At 28.8% G+C, this 22117-nt stretch overlaps 1 protein-coding gene across 1 annotated transcript in view; it reads right to left on the bottom strand.

Moving 5' to 3' along the window:
- Positions 1-10171: 10171 nt before the first annotated feature.
- The window catches only part of LOC111623565 (uncharacterized RNA-binding protein C3H8.09c-like), a 31731-nt gene continuing 19785 nt past the window's right edge, over positions 10172-22117 (bottom strand). The window contains exons 4-7 of the mRNA XM_023366180.1: positions 16733-16833; positions 16059-16187; positions 10426-10550; positions 10172-10354 (exon numbers count right to left, since the gene is read on the bottom strand). Coding sequence (XP_023221948.1) covers positions 10172-10354; positions 10426-10550; positions 16059-16187; positions 16733-16833 — 538 coding nt within the window. The remainder of the gene's footprint in view (positions 10355-10425; positions 10551-16058; positions 16188-16732; positions 16834-22117) is intronic.

Here is a 22117-nt window from a genome sequence, read left to right as displayed (position 1 = left end):
ATATATTATTTATTTTATTTATTATTATACCACAGAGCATAATATACAGAGACCAAACTCTCCATGATGGTAGCGCTACGAAACTAGGTCATATAAGTAACATTAAGTTATATTTTAAGTAAATTAATCTACCTTCAAATACAGTAATTGCATTACAGTATTTATAGCTCATGAAACTTTAAATACATAGTGCTTGATATACCAAAACAAAAACAAATGAGTTTTTGGATTATCCGAAAGACCCTTGTGAGACTCAGCACTACGTAATCTGTTTACTTACGTAAATCATAACTTCCTAACAATACCATTTTGTCGGATAACTGTCAACTACTGGAAGCTAATCATTCGGTGAGTTCTCAGCAGCAAAAGTGACGCTTTCTCATAACCTTCCGTCTTATGTTCATCGGTTGAAGATAATAAGGAACTGAAAAATTGAGGCAGTCGTTGCCCGTTCTTCGAGGAGTACTATCATCCCGAAATTCCTCCAACAATTAACTGTGTCAGTGCCTATCAGGATATCACCTACTCACCTTGGATATTGCAAAACATTGTGCCATAAAGACAACTTCTTGGATAAACTTTCTCGACGATCAAAACAAGAGACGATCGCAACTTTAACGACATCCAATTCAACCCTCGTGGACATCCTCTACTCCAGGTATTTATCAACTCGCGAACCACTGTAAACTCTCTCTGGAGAGAACCGCGGAATGCTAATTTAAACCCATCTATTATACTCACTATCGACAAATTGTATGTCATGTATTGCCTATCTTTTCCAATGAAACGGTTGTTACGTTGACCTAGTCTCTGCGTGAGTCACTTCCGGCGCGCTGTCTCTCACTTCATCGCCCGCACACGCGACTTCTCGCGTGACCTATGTAACCCTGTCGACCTGACGGGGGTTACACTGGTGTCAGTCCTGACAGAGATCGAAGAGATGCCGACCCGCCGGTCACACCCCTGGTCCCATCATGTTCAAATAATCGGGTTTCCACTGTATGTATAAATATTGAAAATAATTTCTTTTTCAAAAATGTAAAAAAGATTGATTAATTAGTCAGCGTGAAGCATTGATACATTAAATCTGCATCGCTGACGAGAATTTTGCTCGTTGCGACAATTTTCTTGTATGACGACTTTCAAAAGGTAAATGACACGAATTAGAAATAAAAAGAATAGAAATGTCATAAAATTACATCAAGCATAACAGCAGGAAATTCCCTGCACAATAGTACAATATTATATTGTATTACCTGAATATTTATTATCATGTTCATTTTATAAATAAGTAACGCGTTATCACATCTATGTAGGCCTAAAACAAGTCTGACTTTATGCACATAACTATCATATATAACATATTCTGGTATGAAAATAATTAATAGTAAACTTTCATTTATCGCAGTTTGAAATAAATTAAAAACAATTCGTGAGAATTTCCAAACTTTTTCCTCCGTAACCTACTGATTCTAAGTATAAATTATGAAATACAATTAAGGAAGAACGATTAAGTCAATATTGAATTTCCCATTTACAATCTCTTAGGAGTTTTTCGTGAATATATCAATACTAAAATGTAAAGAATACAGAGAGGGATTAAGGAAGTGTCGGACATGGCGGGCGCAGGAGATCGCGTAATTGATGAATTTTTTACTAACAAAAATTATTGTCAGTAAAAAATTCCAGCTATTAGGGATACCGTTTTAAAGAGAATCAACGCTCGAATCAATTGAATTGAATGAGAATTATTTTAAAAAGTCTTATTGAAGTTAAATGGAGAATTTCATTAAAATTTTCCGTGATGAATTTGAAAACGTAGAAAAAAGAAGTCAACGAAATGATTTGTTCAACTTTTAACTAATAAATATTGAAGCAAAGAAAAAGCAAAATTTTTTATGAAATAGTGGCAAATAATCCTCATCTTTCTCAAGGGAAAACTATCATCAATTGTTTTTTCTGTTATTTGCGATGCAGTAGCAGATCATATTCGAAGAAGTTAAGGTGTAAAAATAATTTAAAAAAAGTATTTTAAAAATTTTCTGATTTATTTCAGTCTAACGAATGATGAGAGAATAAAGGACGTTAATAATTAAAAATTGATTCAATTCGTCTTTTAAAATGGTTATTATTTATTTGAAGGTTCAATAGAAAACTTGAATTAAACTAGTTGACTTTACTAGTTTAATTCAAAGCGATTACAACTAAACATGGGAGTATTTGAATGCAAGAATTGAGAACGATTCTATTCCAAAAAGTTCTCGTCGTTTCCAAGAACTTGTACTAGACAAGGACGCCCAGAGGGGAGGTAAAAGAAAGTAAGGATCACTATACAATATTTTTGCGTTTACTTCCTTTACTTTAAATATAAAAATTTAATTTGCCGTAGAGTTATGTATTTTGCCCCAGATCCCTTTTACTCTCTGGGTGATCCTGCTCGGTACTGAAGTTCTCAGATGCGATCCTTACGAGCTCTCATTACAGCAAACAAGCCAATTCAACTACAAAAAAATAGTGTTTCGTTCTCCTGCCGAAGACTCTAATTGCATTACATTAATACAGAGACAGAGTTATTCTGTGATCCGACTTCTCGAGGAATTTTAATACTCTAATTAATCGTTAACTTAATCAACTTGTTCTCGAATACCCGGTACTAGTTATTCACCAACTAGTACCAAACCGTGCAAGTAGCATTATCATCTTATTCTTGATGTTTTCAGCGAATTATATTCGTTGTTTTTTCTTGTTACATGACATCCGTTTCTCCATTCTATTTGTTACGCTCTGCGGAGACGATTTTACATATTTTTATAGGAGCTAAAAATCTAATTTTCCGCTTTATACAGGTTAAGATACGTTCTTCGTATCAAAAAACCTCTTCCGTTCTCGCATTGGACAAGTTTGCGCCTTAAATTGAAGTAAAATTTAACATAAAAATCGCTTAATTCTGAAGAATTTTTTCCGTTTTAGACAGATTTTACTATACATATTTTATATAACGTGATTATCAAATATTTTTAAAAGAAATTCTGTAGCTTTATTATTTTTTTAAATCTTAATTACAATTACTATATGTAGAAAAATACTTACTTTAAACATCATTTATTACAAAATAATAATTAAATTAAAGGCACGCGTTTCATTTAAGTTAGGACCATCGAAAAAAAAAGATGTAATTCGTCTCTAAGAATATAAAATATTCAAGAAACAGTACGTTATTATTTACCTAATCGAAAGAAGTTTTGAAGCAGCAGAAGCAAAAAAATATATGAAAGAGTCTTTTATATACGAGACATGGAAGAATATAAATGTTTCTCGGAAAACAAGCAGAAGCAATTGTTTAGATTGAGAAGTTATTTCGTGAATTGTAAGAATATATTATAAAAGATTACACGTGCATTAACATATCGAAGAAATCTGAATAATAATAATAAAAAAATAGTAGAAAATAAAGTCCTTTTATAATTAACAAAAATTGTAGAAATATAATTACGAACGTATTCTTTTGATATTTACTAATTCATATTAAATTATTTTTAAAAAATTCAATATTTTCAGCGAATGATGAAAAAAAGTTCAGATGATTAATCCAATTTCTATCACTTTAAGATGACGAATAGCAGGCCAAAATAGAAGTTTTTACAAAGTTATATTCTAAATTTTCTTTGTTTTTTCCTTCCTTTCTATAATATTTAATTGTTATTTTTATTATTTTACCGTTTTTAAATTGTTATTTTCGAAGAAACGACTGACGGGGAACACGGACTGGAGACAGTTTCGATGATAAATGAAAGATTGTTAAAGATCAAATTACAGCAGTAACGAGATTCGTTTTTAAAAAAATCAAACGATAGATCAGGATTAGATTAGAGTCGAGTAGAGTTCGACATATCTCGATATCATATAAATCGATTATATTTAATAAAATATAACTTAGAAATATCATATAAATTAAACAGTGCTGACATTTGATGCATTGTGTATCAGCAATTAAAGCAAATAAATTAAAAGAAGCTTTAAGAAAAATGAAGATTCTGTTATAAAATTTAAGGAAAAATTGTCATCTAATATTAAATTTCTTGCTTTTTCTTAAATAATAAACAATTTTTTTCGAACGTTTTTTTATTATTGTTTGTTAGGCTTATACTACCTAAGAAACTTCAGTGAAAAAATAAATTTATACTTCATTTTTCTCGTTATATTAAAAAATAAATAGGTAGAATGTAAACAAGGATAAAACAGAATTTTTAATAAAATAAAATAATAAAGTAATTATTTAAAATTGAAAAATTATTCTATGGAATTTAAGCAGAAAATATTGTTCTACAGGCTACATATATATAGTCATATTTACATATACTTCTTCGAATGTTTTCTATAATTAAAACAGGTTTTAATGCATATTAATGAGCATTTATATAAGAAAATACTTCGTTATTTGGCATAATTTTAAAGATAATTAAGCAAATTATTAATAAAATATATAAATTTTTCAGCACTCGAAACCGATGTACAAGTTTGGGAATTGTTTATTCTGATATTACATAAGCAAACGTTTTGCAACAAACCACGAAAACTATCGATCCGACTGTCCTAACAGAAAAATTAAAAATTACGTCAATATACAAGCCTGCACACATTCCATTCCGAGAAAACAATGCCTCGTTGGCTCATAAAATGTGCAGAAAGAGTTGTGGTTCGTCTTGCCGTAAATTTAACATCATGTTGCANTTCTATTTATGTCTTTGCTTTCTATCTTTTCGAACTTGATACTTAAAATAAACATTCGAGTACGTTTTATCTATAAGAATTATGGATATAAAAATTTAAGATACTAAATTTAAAATCAACGTAGTAATAACATCCAACGTAAATTTTCGACTAACTCTTGTCAGAGTTGAGTGAGAACCTATCAAATGTTGACTCCGACGCGAACGGTCGACAGTAACACATGGACAAATGCCAGCATCCTGTCACGATCTCGAGAGGGGAAAAAAAAAGAAATACGACTAAAGTAAAGCCGAAAGCATATAATGAATGATCAAACGCCACATCGGATAACCAGTAGACTGAAATGAAAAAGTTTAAAAACTTATACAAAACCAGAGATTCTTTTCGTACTACTTCTTAAACGACATTAATTATTAAATGAGTGGTGTTTAAATATGCAATGAAAAGTATACAACTGTACGATAATTTTTAAGTATTTACTATAAAATTTGATTTGAGTTTGGGAATTTTATCAAAGTTAATGATTAAATTACTTCGTCTTGCCGTAAATTTAACATCATGTTGCACCACTCAAATCGCTGTGCGGCAATCTTCCGCATGTGTTGCTTGCGAATAGCAGGGAAATAGATGCATGTCATGGCAATGCGTACGTAATATTCGGTGTATTTGTATCTGCTGCAATCCTCAACCTAACCTAATCTATGCTGGAAAGATCTCTTACCTTTGGATAATGTTTAAGTGGATACCTGTATACGTATAAAAAGGACATTGAGAACAAAGATTTTAGCAACAATTAGCCCTATATTTGTTTCTAAATATACTTGCTTTAACTAAAAAATATATTATTTACAAGTTTATTTTTAAAAAAAATTGTAATTCGTGTAGACTTACATAAAATATTGGAAAATTCCTTTCAGTTTCTGGAGGAAAAATTAGTTTTAGACACTTAATCTTGTGGAAAAAATTGATTTATAAAAATTAGTTTTTTTTTCCTCCTGGAATACGATTATAAAATTACGTTAATGAATTTCTTAGGAAAATAAAAATAATGCTAAAATTTCATTTATTACTAAATTAGCTTTCCATTTACGAATTTTTAAAATGCTCTCTCTTTTTTATGTTTCGGAAAAGTTGCACCTCTTTCTTTTATAACTAAGATCGATCGGTTCGTTTCAATTGTAATTTTTTTATTTAAAAAAGTTTACACTAATTTTGAAATTTTATATAAAAATTATATAAAATTTCAAAATTTTAAAAATCAACTGAACACTTATAAAGAAAAAGTTTATAATTTTCTTGGCTATTTTCTCAAAATTTTTTCTGTTAACAGTGAAATCCGAGAAATCGCTTAAACAGTGAAACGATTTCACTGTTTCACTGTTAACAGTGAAACAGTGAAATCGCTTAAACGGTGACGAGTTAAATAACTCGTCACCGTTTAAGCGAATATTTAAAACATTGACACGAGTTTTTAGATGATAAAAATAATATAATCTACGCCACTATCTATCATAGAACTCAAGATAGGATTTTCTCCGTGCAAAGAAGACATTGAGTCCAAACCAACGAAGAGCCCACAACCTACATTTCAGTGTGATTGCATTTAGTAATAACTATATTATTAGATACAGCCTGCTGCAATATTTATGTCTACACCTTTATGCTAAAGATTCAGCCTGTCTTTATTATAAAATTTCTCTATTGCGGACTCTTTCTGATCACAGAATACATCTATAATTTTCTGTATTGATCAATAAACGTGTAAGGAGGATAAGTAATTAAGAGAAGTAAAAAAAAAATTCGATATTTTATTTCAAAATTTAAATAGGAGAATTATATATTTTCATTTCTATTTCTAAATTTTTTTCAAATTATTTTTCACCGTACAAGGTTTTATTTTTCATTGAATAATAATTTTTTCATTTGCACATTTTAATGTTAAACAGATGCTTTAGGAAAAAGTAGATCGTCACATTCTCTCTTACTTTCGCTTTCGTGTTAAACAAATATTTAAATCGCTGTAAAGGCGTGTTGCATATTATTTCAAAATACTATTAAAACTTTTAATGTTGCTAGACTAAGTAATGAAAACTATTAAAGCTTTCCATTAAATAAGTATACAATAGTCTTAGAAAAGAAAAGAAAAAACTCTAAAAAAATTAAAAATCGTGATAACGAATGAAAAAAATTTTTTCTTTATGAATTTTAAATTGATATTCTAAAAATGCGTAAATTTTTCAAAATTAAAAAATATCTTCTGGATAAAATTCTATAAACTTGAAAAAAAACTAAACTAATGCAATTTAAGAGAACATTCTGGACACCGGTAAGTAAACGTAATCAGTAATTTTAATTAACTTATGTTGTTAGTTACTAAGAACGGATTTAGAGGGTTGTACAGTACTCCTTTGAGGTTTTCCCTGAACTAAAGCCGGCTACCTCAGGTATTAAAAAATTCTGTAAGGCTTACTGTTTTCTTCTTGCAATCTCCTGTAAAGATTTCTGGATCCTCTACCGTTAGTTGCAGCTTTNTATCGATCCGACTGTCCTAACAGAAAAATTAAAAATTACGTCAATATACAAGCCTGCACACATTCCATTCCGAGAAAACAATGCCTCGTTGGCTCATAAAATGTGCAGAAAGAGTTGTGGTTCGTCTTGCCGTAAATTTAACATCATGTTGCACCACTCAAATCGCTGTGCGGCAATCTTCCGCATGTGTTGCTTGCGAATAGCAGGGAAATAGATGCATGTCATGGCAATGCGTACGTAATATTCGGTGTATTTGTATCTGCTGCAATCCTCAACCTAACCTAATCTATGCTGGAAAGATCTCTTACCTTTGGATAATGTTTAAGTGGATACCTGTATACGTATAAAAAGGACATTGAGAACAAAGATTTTAGCAACAATTAGCCCTATATTTGTTTCTAAATATACTTGCTTTAACTAAAAAATATATTATTTACAAGTTTATTTTTAAAAAAATTGTAATTCGTGTAGACTTACATAAAATATTGGAAAATTCCTTTCAGTTTCTGGAGGAAAAATTAGTTTTAGACACTTAATCTTGTGGAAAAAATTGATTTATAAAAATTAGTTTTTTTTTCCTCCTGGAATACGATTATAAAATTACGTTAATGAATTTCTTAGGAAAATAAAAATAATGCTAAAATTTCATTTATTACTAAATTAGCTTTCCATTTACGAATTTTTAAAATGCTCTCTCTTTTTTATGTTTCGGAAAAGTTGCACCTCTTTCTTTTATAACTAAGATCGATCGGTTCGTTTCAATTGTAATTTTTTTATTTAAAAAAGTTTACACTAATTTTGAAATTTTATATAAAAATTATATAAAATTTCAAAATTTTAAAAATCAACTGAACACTTATAAAGAAAAAGTTTATAATTTTCTTGGCTATTTTCTCAAAATTTTTTCTGTTAACAGTGAAATCCGAGAAATCGCTTAAACAGTGAAACGATTTCACTGTTTCACTGTTAACAGTGAAACAGTGAAATCGCTTAAACGGTGACGAGTTAAATAACTCGTCACCGTTTAAGCGAATATTTAAAACATTGACACGAGTTTTTAGATGATAAAAATAATATAATCTACGCCACTATCTATCATAGAACTCAAGATAGGATTTTCTCCGTGCAAAGAAGACATTGAGTCCAAACCAACGAAGAGCCCACAACCTACATTTCAGTGTGATTGCATTTAGTAATAACTATATTATTAGATACAGCCTGCTGCAATATTTATGTCTACACCTTTATGCTAAAGATTCAGCCTGTCTTTATTATAAAATTTCTCTATTGCGGACTCTTTCTGATCACAGAATACATCTATAATTTTCTGTATTGATCAATAAACGTGTAAGGAGGATAAGTAATTAAGAGAAGTAAAAAAAAAATTCGATATTTTATTTCAAAATTTAAATAGGAGAATTATATATTTTCATTTCTATTTCTAAATTTTTTTCAAATTATTTTTCACCGTACAAGGTTTTATTTTTCATTGAATAATAATTTTTTCATTTGCACATTTTAATGTTAAACAGATGCTTTAGGAAAAAGTAGATCGTCACATTCTCTCTTACTTTCGCTTTCGTGTTAAACAAATATTTAAATCGCTGTAAAGGCGTGTTGCATATTATTTCAAAATACTATTAAAACTTTTAATGTTGCTAGACTAAGTAATGAAAACTATTAAAGCTTCCATTAAATAAGTATACAATAGTCTTAGAAAAGAAAAGAAAAAACTCTAAAAAAATTAAAAATCGTGATAACGAATGAAAAAAATTTTTTCTTTATGAATTTTAAATTGATATTCTAAAAATGCGTAAATTTTTCAAAATTAAAAAATATCTTCTGGATAAAATTCTATAAACTTGAAAAAAAACTAAACTAATGCAATTTAAGAGAACATTCTGGACACCGGTAAGTAAACGTAATCAGTAATTTTAATTAACTTATGTTGTTAGTTACTAAGAACGGATTTAGAGGGTTGTACAGTACTCCTTTGAGGTTTTCCCTGAACTAAAGCCGGCTACCTCAGGTATTAAAAAATTCTGTAAGGCTTACTGTTTTCTTCTTGCAATCTCCTGTAAAGATTTCTGGATCCTCTACCGTTAGTTGCAGCTTTCTGAATTCTAGAAACTGACCCTTATTTAGCAGTTAGACAAGGAAAAAACAAAAAACTCCACCTGTCCAGCCGGCTGGTCAGGCGCAAAATCACATTTTTTTTTACCATTCGACTGGTGAAATGAATTATTTTTTTACTAAATACAAACTTACAAGTTAGTAAAAAAAAAATTAATTATCAGTTTAGTCCTAGAATCCTATAGCTCTAGAAAACAACTAAATCTATAATACTAATTCATAATTTATGTCAAAATTATTATTATAAAAAGTATTACATTATTATTTTCGTATAATTTTAAAAGATATTTTAAAAATCGGGTTCTATTTATGTCTTTGCTTTCTATCTTTTCGAACTTGATACTTANTCTCAATTCACAAAAACATGGTTCGATGCGAATGGAAGGGAACATGGACTCAAAATCACAAACGGTGAAGTAGATGCCATCCAAGCTGCCAAGTGCGTTCAATATGTGAATCAACTGTACTGAATTGGACACAGTATACGGATATTCCTCCATGTTGTTCGTTATAAAAGAGTTAACAAGAAAGTCCAGTTTGGAAGAAGTCCTGCATAACTTCAGAACAGCCTTTCTATAAGATTTGGCCGGCGTAGCCATATCAAAATAAGCATCCATCATAACCTTTTGTTAAAGGCTCTACATCGGGTATGCGCATAACTTCAAGATTCAATTTTTTCGAATTCTTGGAATCGAACCTGACGATGACCATTGAAAACGGTAGAAAACGTTCGTTTGGAAGTGAATTATTGCTGATTTTTTCGGTAATTACGTATTTATTTTATTGAAAATGATAGAAAAATATTCATTACTTTTTCGCAGTTGGCATCGCCATTAGTAAATTCGGTTGTGGTCGACCAGGTTGCATCTCCGTCTTCGCTGAGACTACCCCAACTAACCGTAAATTCTTCTGGAATGGCATCTGACAATTCTTGATCTCCGTCTCCAGATGTAGATGGCTGAAAAAAACTTTAAAGCATGATTTATCTAATTAATTAAAACGCGCATAAATCATTACAATTACGCTTACGATGTTAGTTACTTCTTGCTTTCTATACAAGACTAAATTATGTTCAATTTCCGCATGCTGTACAAGATCCCACCAATTGGAACATTTCGTCTCACACTTCATGCAGACAGGTACAGTCGGTGCGTCTGAGAATAATTAATTATTCTTACTTAATTGCCAAAAATATTATTATTTAATATTAAATTTTACTTCTGCGTTATATAATTTTAATTGTCAATAATGTCGTCATTTTATACAAAAAATTTAAATATTAATTTCAATTTATATTTTACACGTGTTTTCAGTTTAATTTATGACGACGACATTTGATAACCTGCTGATTATCTCATTTATCATTTGTAACTGAATCTTATTAATTTAATATGATTCTCTTAATACTTAACTGTAATTTGTCCCGCTTCGTTAAAATATATTTTTCTAGCTTATGTTTATCTGATTATCGTATTAATAAATTAAGCATGTTATAGGAATCAATTTGAATTCTATATGTTCAGTCAATAAGGTTAAAGATTAGAATAAATGTAAATAATAACAGGCACCACATGACTCGGCTATATCCTTATTCAGAAATAATGGCATCCTTAAACTTTAATTTTTCTTTCAGTTTTGTTTAAGGAGCAAATTAACCTATTTTACATAATTATTTTGACAAGAAGAAAATATCTCATTAGCAATGCTTACTTTAAAAATTGTTACTGTAAATTGTTTAAAAACTAGATAAATACGAAGAATTATGCAAAACAAATTGTATCACCATCAATTTGTCCATTATAAATTTGATATTAATTTTGAAAAGAATAAAAGTCAAAGCATTTTAACAGATTTAAATCCCTACATTATATATAGTCTATAAGATCTTAAAATGATCCTTCGTTGTTGACTTTATAACGTTCTTGTCTTTAACATTTCTATCTGATTTTATATAAAGGTTAATTTAATTAAAAATATATATTCTCTACATAAATAACACTTTATTAGAACTCCGCGATAATTTATTATTTATTTAAGTAGCTAGGAAATTTTAGTAAAATGAGAAAAGTTTAGTTGTTACGTCAAACGAAAGAGTCGTAAATTAAGATTAATTTCGCTAAATTAGAAGAATAAAAAAAAGATGAAATAAATTTTTGTTAAATTTACACGAAAATAATCTATTTAATTTTAAATAACAACTCAAAAACTCAAGCCTTTTTCAAAGTATGTCCATCTTTCAGATAATTATATAATAGTTTCTTAATGCTTCCTTAGTTACACAATTAGTGTTTTTAGTTGCTTCATAAATACAAAAGTATAATTGTGAGACGAGAAAAAGCTTTACAAAGTTTATACATTTCAGTAACTAATTCAGATTAGTTCGTTGTTCTGTAATTAGATTCTTCACATTTTTCTAAAATCTACTATAATTTAACTACTAAAGCTGTCTTATTTAAGTTTGAAATCGAGCAGATGTTAATTATAAAATAACTTTAATATAGGGGAGATCGGGGCAACTTCGGCATGCGGGGCAAGTTTGTCAAGCGCTTTTTTTAAAAAAACAAATTAAAAGGAGACTTTGGTTATAGGTTAGGCAGTTGAGTTTTATTAGTGGCTTGTTGAGTGTAGTGTTTTTATTGTTCTCCAACAAGCGTAGTTGAATTATCAAGCAAATTTTCATTTTCGTTCAATTCCATATAATATTTTTTTTCCATTTATATTGAATTGGCAGGTTTTGTTATAATTCCATGATAACGAAAGTTACTTTTCCTGTTAGAAGGATGTAACTTCAACTTATTCACGTGGCCAGATCGTGGCTTGGCATTCTGTTCTCAGGGTTGTACTTAATGTTTCGAAATCATGACTAGCGGGGTAAGATCGGCAACATAAAGCCACATTAGAAGCAAAGGATAAAAATCAAACAGATGATAAATGAAAACATGTTTGCATTTGTTATTCATGTATATATGTCTTTGAACTTGCATTTCGTTGTAATAATATTAAATGGGTGTTGGATTTGTATTTCTTTGTTTTAATAGTGAATTCCAACTTATACATTGTTAATAACATAATTTTATATACGTGCCTATCTTGCCCCATTACTGTTGCCCCTATACCAGGGGCAACTTTAATAAAAATAATTAAAATAATTACAACTTTACAAAAAGAGAGAAGTTGCCGATCTTGCCCCTATACCCGGGGCAACTTCGTCAATTTCTCTCTTCTTGTAAAGTTGTAATTATTTTAATTATTTTTATTTCCAAACTGATTTTAACCAGTTCTATAGTAAGGTAACATTCCAATAGACAATATGCAAAGCTTTTTTTTCAGTTTACAGCAGTATTTATTACACAAAATTTAAGTAAAGCTTAACATGCCGATCTTGCCCCGATCTCCCCTAAATTATCTTTCTCTATTATTCATTAAAGAGAAGTAAATAGTATGATGCCTGAATTTATTATTTTGATTTATTTCTTAGTGTTAGAAATACATAAGAGAATAAAAACAAATGTCATTATACCTATAGTCAAATAAGAGCTTCACAAAACATATAAGCTATATACTGTACATATAATGTGTTGTGTGTGTAATATAAGCCAACATTAATAACAACAAATTCTTGAATATAAGTATACGAATATTGAAAAAGATCAACTCAATGTTCAATTTAGAACCACAGTGACTGGTGTCTCGCGAGCCGCTTGTAACTCTTCTAGACTCTTATTGCAACTGCCATATACTTATACAATTTCTTTTTATAAACTTGGTATATACTACTTACACATATATTTTTTGTAAGTTTTCTAACTATTATGTGGTGTAATATAGACAGATTATCAAATGTAATATATATATAACTCGCAAGTTAACCTCGAACGAGCAACTGAAAGGTTAGAGTATATCCATAAAGTCGAAGGAGTTAAATGATTAGTCGGTCAGTCATCAGTAAAGTAAAATCACAGTGATATTTACCGTAGGATAGCAATAACTACAGTATTTTAACTATATATATGCCTAATATAGATTATGCGGCTATCGTGTATTTCTGATAGGTAGTGTATGTGACAAAGGGTTTGGTCACTCCTGGTTTAGATTATAACAACAATCCCTTTTTATTAATTCCATTCTGTCATTATCAAAAATGGGAATGACAAAAGAAATTTTTAACAATGTGACTCAGATCTGAAGGAATGATCTTTGAAACGTGAAGAAAAACAATAGAGTTGAGATATGAGAGACGTGATGTATTGTTATATTGTGTTTTCAGGATTCACTTGCAATATACGGTCAAATACAATAGATGGATACCAGATAGGTTTAGGAAGTCTACATTAATTGAAATTGAAGTATTTTTGTCTTATTGATAGAAGAAATAGTTTGTTCTTAAAGATATATACAAAAACAAAATATCGACTTGAAAAATTTATGAATTTAAACGTAAGATGAAAATGGTACGCGATGCTCAAAATAGTAAAAAAATTCCAGCAAACATCTACACCGAGTAGATAGCAGTTTTGATGAGTAAATATAGACTATACTTGCTTTTCAGTTTAATTTTTAAATTAATTAAATTAACTACGGTAATGTTAATATATAAGCATTATACAGTATTAATAATAAAATAATCATGCTCTTGGATTATATATCTCGCCTTAAAATACCGCTTCTTTCGTGTATGCCAGAAGTTAACATCGTAAATTCATTTTTCAAGTAGAAAATATTTTATTATTATTATTATTATACATATATTATATTTGTCTCCATTACACGGTAATAATTAATTACAAGTTTACAATTACGAAAATTTAAATAGGAAATTGAATGTATGATATAAACGTTAGATACTCTGTTGTTCTCCAGATTTTCATATAATTGTGTGAATTTGTAATCATATATAATTATAATTAATTTTACAAATAATATACTTTAATATACCGTAATTATTCTAGTAAATAGTATCCTCTCATAGTAAGTGCGCTGTTTATTGGGAGGAAGATAAGCATTATTATAAACTGAAAAATTGCACACATTCTATTCAACGTTGTCGCTTAATAGAAATAGAAGGTGTGATAATAGAAGGTGTGAGTGTATTGCGTATTGCGTCGTTGTTAGAATAATAATAAAGTAGAAAAATATCGCCAGATTTATTCCATTAATAGTCGACCTTTTATAGCAATCGCACTCTAATAAACAGCGCGGCTGAAAGATGAAAAAGTTATAGATAGCGCGCTATTTATTAGAATAAGAATGGTAGGCTATAGGCTATAACATATATTCTAATAGTCTATACAGTAGTTTAATATAACAAAACTATATATTAAAATTAAAATTTACAAAAAGTTTGAAATTATGATTGAATTTGTCTGTTGAATCCTGTTAGTTGTACGAACTAATCATCGATTAAACATGCATTAATATTAATAATAATTACAATTAAATTACATTGTTAATTGATATTTAATTCGTCTAATAATGTCGAAAGATAGTAGTTATAATTTAATACTTTTTATTGTTTTATAATATGAGGAGTAAAACCACCTTCAGGGACAAGAATAACATTACAATGGTACAGTACATCCTTTATATATCAATACAAACGTTTTGCTTCTATATTTTATATTCATATACTCTATAATGTAAACATATTACAGTAAATGCAAAATTAAATTATTTAGATTAAAAATGGAGAGTTGTCTGCTAAAGCGACTTTACCAAACAACTCGCTCGTTGAATATTAAAATGAATAATATAGCCTAAATAAAAATTATGGATTTTAGATAATACAGTGTGGTGCAGCATTTTTCCCTGTTATTTATTTATTACTTTTTTTTTAAGGATGTATTATTTTTCACTACTTCGGGACTTGCTGCCAGTTTTTCGCTAAATGCCTCGCATGATAAGTCAATGTTTGTTTTTATTGCTAAAATAGCTCGTAATGTTTCCACATTTAATTGAGAAATCGAGGACGAAATCGGGGATAAAATTAGCTCAGAACATGGGTTTTGTTTCGGAACCATCGCCGAAAATCTTCAATGCGTAATAAATTTACTATTTAAAAATATTATTTAATAACTGTCAGAAATAATACATTAAAATATTCGTTATTAGATCCGTGGAAAATTAATTTTCTAATGTTTATTTCAGCTATAAAATTCTAAAGAACCAAAAGATATTTTCTTAATCAGACTATTAAAAATATCAACTAATCCTGAGAATCCTCATTATACGTTAGTCTTTGTGACAAATACGACAGATGGTAGATACATTCCGCTGACAAAGAAATCCTTAGGATTTGGAACGAAATATCAGATGACGTCAAAGAATGATTTATTTATATATTTTGAGAAACAATTACGAATACTACCAGGGGAAAAAAAACAGTAAAAGTATGACAACGATGCTTATCTATTCTCATTCACATTATTCTTATCTTAAAACATAGTTATAGCAGGACCATTTTAAGTAGTTTTGAAGCGCCCGGCCTAATTTCTTTAGAGGTATTATACAGATATAGAAGAAGATATTAGTAATGAACAGTGAGATAAAGCCCCGACCGTGCTGAGTATGCAGCTTTATGTTACAATATAATATGAAAGGAAAATAAAAGAAAGAAAAAAAAAACATGGATTTGATGGTGACAACATTAAAATCATTTTTCTCACCTGTTGAACTTTCTTTTTCACATTTGCAGCTAAACCTTAATTTACAATTCTGCTTCTTGTGTTCGAAAAACGCTTGAATGCCATCGAATAATTCTTTGCAATTTCCACATATCAGAATATCTGGATTGTCTGTAAGACACAAAAACAAAATTTAGTTATATTAAGATTATTTTAAACCTTTAAATTTCACTCTTATTGATATTGAGTTAAATATCAAGATTTAAATAGGAAAACAAACGACGAAATATTTGCATTTCTTAAATCTGGATAATGAAGTTTTTAACTAAGTTATTGGAATAAAGCATAGAAGGGAAAAAGTGTTAAGTGGATTTTTAAGAGAATATTTTCTGGCATATTATCAGGAATTTGAATTTGATCTTCTGTGGGAATTCAATCTTATGGATAAATAAATTGCACTCAAAATAAAATAAATGTGTGGGTTTCATCAAAATCAGCTTTAGGATATTCATATTATATGAAGACATCATTTTACATTACTTTAAAAAAAATCCTTCTTGTTGCAAATCGTTTTCCTATTCTCCTATAAATGGACGTATCCATGATATGGATCAACACTGGCCAGAAAGATGGGAATTCATCAAAAATAAAGAAAACCAGACCCTCCATATTAATTAATTTATTTATATTTTTAAATTTTATTAAATGTAACTTACTGTAAGTTGATCGATGCAACGTTGATAAAACAAGTTTTCCTTTTTTCTTAGCTGCTTTTTCGCTTTTTAGTCGTTTTGCTGGGGATACTTGTCGAGTACACCTGTATAAAAACAAAGTTATATATCAAATTATTTATAAATAAAACAATTTATATTTATTGCGTGATGTGCAAAATTTCATTAATCACAAGTAAAGAATAAAAGGAATTAGATCTAGCTTTAGAGCATATGGTATTGCATCAAACATATTGGCTGCCTTCCATCACTCGTAACTGAAATTTATGACCTTCTTGTCAGTCGAATAATAATCTACAGAATTTTTATGATTGTCTTAGCAATTTGAATGGTTCGTAAAGACAATTATTTTCTCTTTTTCACCTCTTAACGTCATTGCACGATCTAATTATGTAATTGAAAAAGTTTTCGGTAAGACTGGAAAACTGTACGGTTTAAAAATATTCAATTTTAATTACAGTTTCTTGTAAAATTTTCTATTTTTAACATTTATGTTGAGAATAAATAAACAATAAATAAATATATATATATATAAATCTATTTATTAAATCCAATAAGACACAAGAATATCTATTATCTAACATGCCTTAGAAACTTCTACCCTTACTTTTGGTACCTCCCGTTCCATGTTTGATCTAAATTCGTCGCCTGAAGATGACATCATCAATCAAAATACTTATTAGATCTGGAAAAACAGGAGAAGTTCGCCAAGAATTCAACTTGCACTTAACATACCTCGAGTTTACTTAAAAAGATAAATTTTGTGACAAGTCCATCAACGAAAGTAGCTGAGCCGGTTAATCGAATTTCACATTCTAAAAAGCCGAAATAACAGAACTGCACAATATTCTACAAAAGGACAATAATAATTTCATTGCTTAGTTTTTGTTGTAAAACGAAATTAAACTAAGTTGTTTAGTTAAATCCAAATTTATTGTAACATTATTTTTTTAAAGACGTTTAACGTGTGATAATGGCTTCCACTTAAATTTTTTTTGTTTTTTGACTACATTCTCAATCCATTTTCATTTAAGATTATATTTGATATCATTTTTCAAAACTGATTACTCTGAGTCAGATATTAGTCCGATAGTTTTCCAATGATTATATAGTTTCTAGAGAGAGAATAGGAACAAGAAGAATAGAGGAAGTGAAAACTAAATTATCTTTTAGAAAAAGGGGGTAAAATCAATATAGAAGAAATATTATGCTGTTTTCTTACCTATATTGATCAATTCTATGAAAAATTTAGAGAAGATGATTTTCCATTTAAGCTATCGAAAAAGATACAAGTCAGTCTATTTTTTTGCGAGTGTACTGTACAAGTAACCACTTTTCTATATTAAGTTTACCAAAGAAAGTTTTTCGATAATGGACCACCTCGAAGATCAAATAAAAACTTCTATCCAGACAGAATGTTCGTAGATAAAAACTAATTTATATTTGAAATAGCCTATTTTAATTTTGGATCCGGAAGATAGACATATTACAAATACATGACTAACAATTTTATCAAGTTTTATTTACGAAACAAGTTTCAATGCCATTTGATTCAAAGGACTCCTTTATAAAATCAATCGAAACAAATTCTTTCTGAAGGAAAATATTCCTATTGTTCCTTGATATAGAAACAATAGGAATAAAATAAATGAAAGTTCGATTTATCTAAATGTTTGATGTAAAGATTTTAAGCGATTAGCGAAAAAACTGAATTTGTTATAAAATTATCTAATAGTTTAATAATTAAATTAGAATTTTTTTTTCATATTTTATTATTATAAAAACACTAAGTCTATCAATAATGCTTAGAGAATCTCGGAAAACAAGATAGATGAAACGAAAAACCTTTTCGTCAAATTAATATTGATGATTAAATTAGGCTACTGAAAAAAAAGCGGAAATTAATCTTTATACAGCTTTTTAAAGCTTTTTTAAGTAAAAATAAAAAATGAGACGTTTCATTAATAATAAAAAATGGGTAGAAATTTTCAATCAATCCATTTAGAATTTATCAGTAATGAATACAAGAATTTAATGTTATTTTTATTAATCTTCAATATTTAATAAAGATGAAAATAATCAAAACAGGAAGAACATATCGATACTTCGATTTGAGACAATAAAGTTGCTTGAAGTCTTTTCACGTGTACTGTTACAACATTAGCTCTTAATGGACGGACATCTTGTCAGTGGGCAATGAACTTCTACTGAAACTTTCTATGCTCGTTAAACAGATGTGCTCATACATTTCGATGGTACAGATTAGTTAGTTCTATTTTTTTCCTCTCTTCATTTCTAATTATACGTTAACCACATGCAGTTCTCGTTTGTTTTATTAATGACTAAACATTTTCATCGGTAATTAAGAAGAGTTCTATCTACTTATCGATTAAAAAAAATTGAATTAATTTATCATTTTGCTTAATACTAGTTCCAGTTTTCTTTTGCGATAAAAATAAAAATAGTATGGATTATTTTTATCATCTTCGAAGTGAACAAAAATAAGTTTCATCCAACAAAGTTTTCATTCAGTTTGTAATTTTAAGCGTGAATTCAAAAACCTTTTTTATTTTTGTAGAATTAAATGGAGAACAGACTTACATAGGAAGAAAGGAGAAACGTTGACAAAGAAATATAATCCTTCAGACAGAGAGTGATATCCAAAAATGAATTGTTTCCCGTTTAAGTTTTTCTTCCTCTTCATTAGCCATATCTATATATAAACGAAATCCATTCTCCGCCGTCGCGAAACAAAACAGTCGACCTGGATGTCGACCAACAAGTCGAACTTGGCATCCTTCATATTTTCGTAACCAACAGGTAAGAGGAACACCTTTCATTCTAATAACAGAAATTAATCATTATGTCCCTAACAGTTTACTTAGAAGGATACCGTTGAAAGAACAACTGCTTCTGTGAGAAAAGCCAACAGTTTAGCATTCATAATTTTCTTTTTCTTTTCTATTCGGCAAGTGATAAATTATGAAACCTATTAATCCTCATCAAAGCTCTCCAACGCAGAACAACAGCCACTTTGTCTGCTTCCTTGATTCCTATTTTCATTCGTTCGTCGTTTGTCTTCTTTTTTTACCGAGAGTAAAACTGGAAAAGTGAGCTATTTTCATTGTGGAAAAAATAGAATTTGATTCGGAAGTTGCCTTTAAAAAGTCTCTTAATACGGCGGCTTTAGAGAGTCTCTAATTAAGAGTCAAAGAAGACTAAGACTAGAAAGTCACCCACACGAATTTTAAAGTCGAAACAATGTGTTTTGTAGTCAAAAATAACAGAAATAGCAATGCTATGTTGCCAAAACTTCCACCATCAGTGCCGAATGCAATAAGAATGTAGGTTGTTGGTAATTGTGAAAAAAAGACATCATTTTAAAAAATAGAGAAAAATTACAACTATGCTCCCCTTTGTTATGCGAAGATCCCAATTTTCTAAACAGTTCATACTACTTGCATAGAGTGCTTCCGAAATTATCAACTCTTACGAACAAAACATAATTACAAAATCCAAACTCATTCAAAATTTATCTTTTAATGAAATATAAAATAATACCTTTCATGGTAATGGTTAATATAGTCTACGGCATTCTATGGGCTTTTACAGATTTTTAAACTGACGATTTACAAATTTTATAAAGATATACTTCGCTAATACGTAATAAGGACGTTATCGATTATTTTGCTATTTTACCATAAATCGAAAGAAGATAATTAAATACAAAATAACATATTTTTACTTAATAAAAAAGTAAAAATATAGAACAAAATGTGAGAATTTAAAAGAAAAACTTGATTATTTTTCATCCTAAATTACCGTACAAAAAGTAATGTAATTTATATGCAAATATATAAACAATTCATTCTAAATAACATTTACCATCGTCTATGTGCCAATTTTAATGCTTGATTAATGTGTAACTTATATTAAATTTACATGCAAATTGATGAGAGAATATCACTATAAATTTCAATATAAGGTTGCTCGATGGATATTAATAAAAAATTTAAAGATACGTATACCATAATGAAATACACAAAAAAAAAAAACAATTAAAAACTTACAACAGAAATTCTTTTTCTGTAGTTACGGACCTTCCCTTATCAACCTATCAACAGAAAAATGCTTTATCAAATAAGTTTTGATAGTAGAACTAATCGGATCTCAACTTTATATAAACTCTAAACAGAATATTAATTTCAACGAAACGACTCAACAAAAAAAATTAATAAATCTTTCGCTAATTAATTCTCTCTTCTTAATATAACTTTAATATTTTGGAAGTTTGACTTTATAATAAGTTCAGCAACTTTGGTCGGATTTAATAAGATAATGTTTACGTCAATTATTTAACATTTATACGATTTATTATGTTAATTAAGAGTTTTAATGCATAAAGTTTTATTGGTTTTTTTCGCTGTATTGATTATATAAAATCATATCTAATCTCTTCCCATGATAAGAAATTCTTCCTTTAAATTAAATTAATCATAAACATCAATGGCCATTATGAGATTCGAATTCGTGGACAAATAAGAACGAAACCATGCGTTTAATAAATTATAATTATCGGATTAATCACGTGTAATTAGTTAAGCAATATTTTAACTATTTAACTTTATATATTCTCAGACATTTCATTAATTACAAACGTTATAATGCGTGAAACTTCAATCGTAGCTCAACAATAATTTATAAATAGTATCGGTGAATCTCTCTCTCATCTTCAGCTTTTTAGTTAGAGTTTTTGCACTTAAAACATGAAATATAAAATTATTGTAAGAAAATACATTTTAATTATTAATTTTTAGTTTACATTTTCGTATATATAGTCTATAGAATAAATATATTCAATTTAAACTGCAAAAAAAAAATTAACGAGCGATGATGCGAGAAATTCGTTCTGCAGAACGAATCGATTTTTTTTTCAAAGATTGCTCCATAGAAAGTAGAGAAAAATTCAAAGTGTGATAAGAATAGGAGACAATCTTGTTAAGATTTTAATTTATTTCATTCTTACAATGGACGATAATAATAGAAAATAAGGTTAAAAGAAATTCGAATAATTTTTATGATTAGAATTCAGTGAAACGTAATACCATTTTATATCGATAGATTAGTTAAGATTATAAGAGGAAACGGATAATAATCTTGCTAAATTCAAGCAACCGGAAATCAAAATGATTTAAAATTAGCAACAGAAAACGTTTTTATATCTCACTTCGTAATTCTTGGCCGGAGAGAAATGCTAATTGTATGAATGTGGATCAAAAATCCGCAGTTTGGATCGGTGCCCGCGAATTAAACAAACTAAGTTACTTTCGGGACTCGGATATGAGAGACTGTCCAAATAATTAAGGAAAA

Source organism: Centruroides sculpturatus, unplaced genomic scaffold, assembly GCF_000671375.1.
Source record: "Centruroides sculpturatus isolate CEXI.00-Female unplaced genomic scaffold, Cexi_2.0 scaffold16, whole genome shotgun sequence".
Classification (NCBI taxonomy): Eukaryota; Metazoa; Arthropoda; class Arachnida; order Scorpiones; family Buthidae; genus Centruroides; species Centruroides sculpturatus.
The sequence above is the reverse complement of the archived record's forward strand: the minus strand, read 5'-3'. Positions and strand labels throughout refer to the sequence as shown.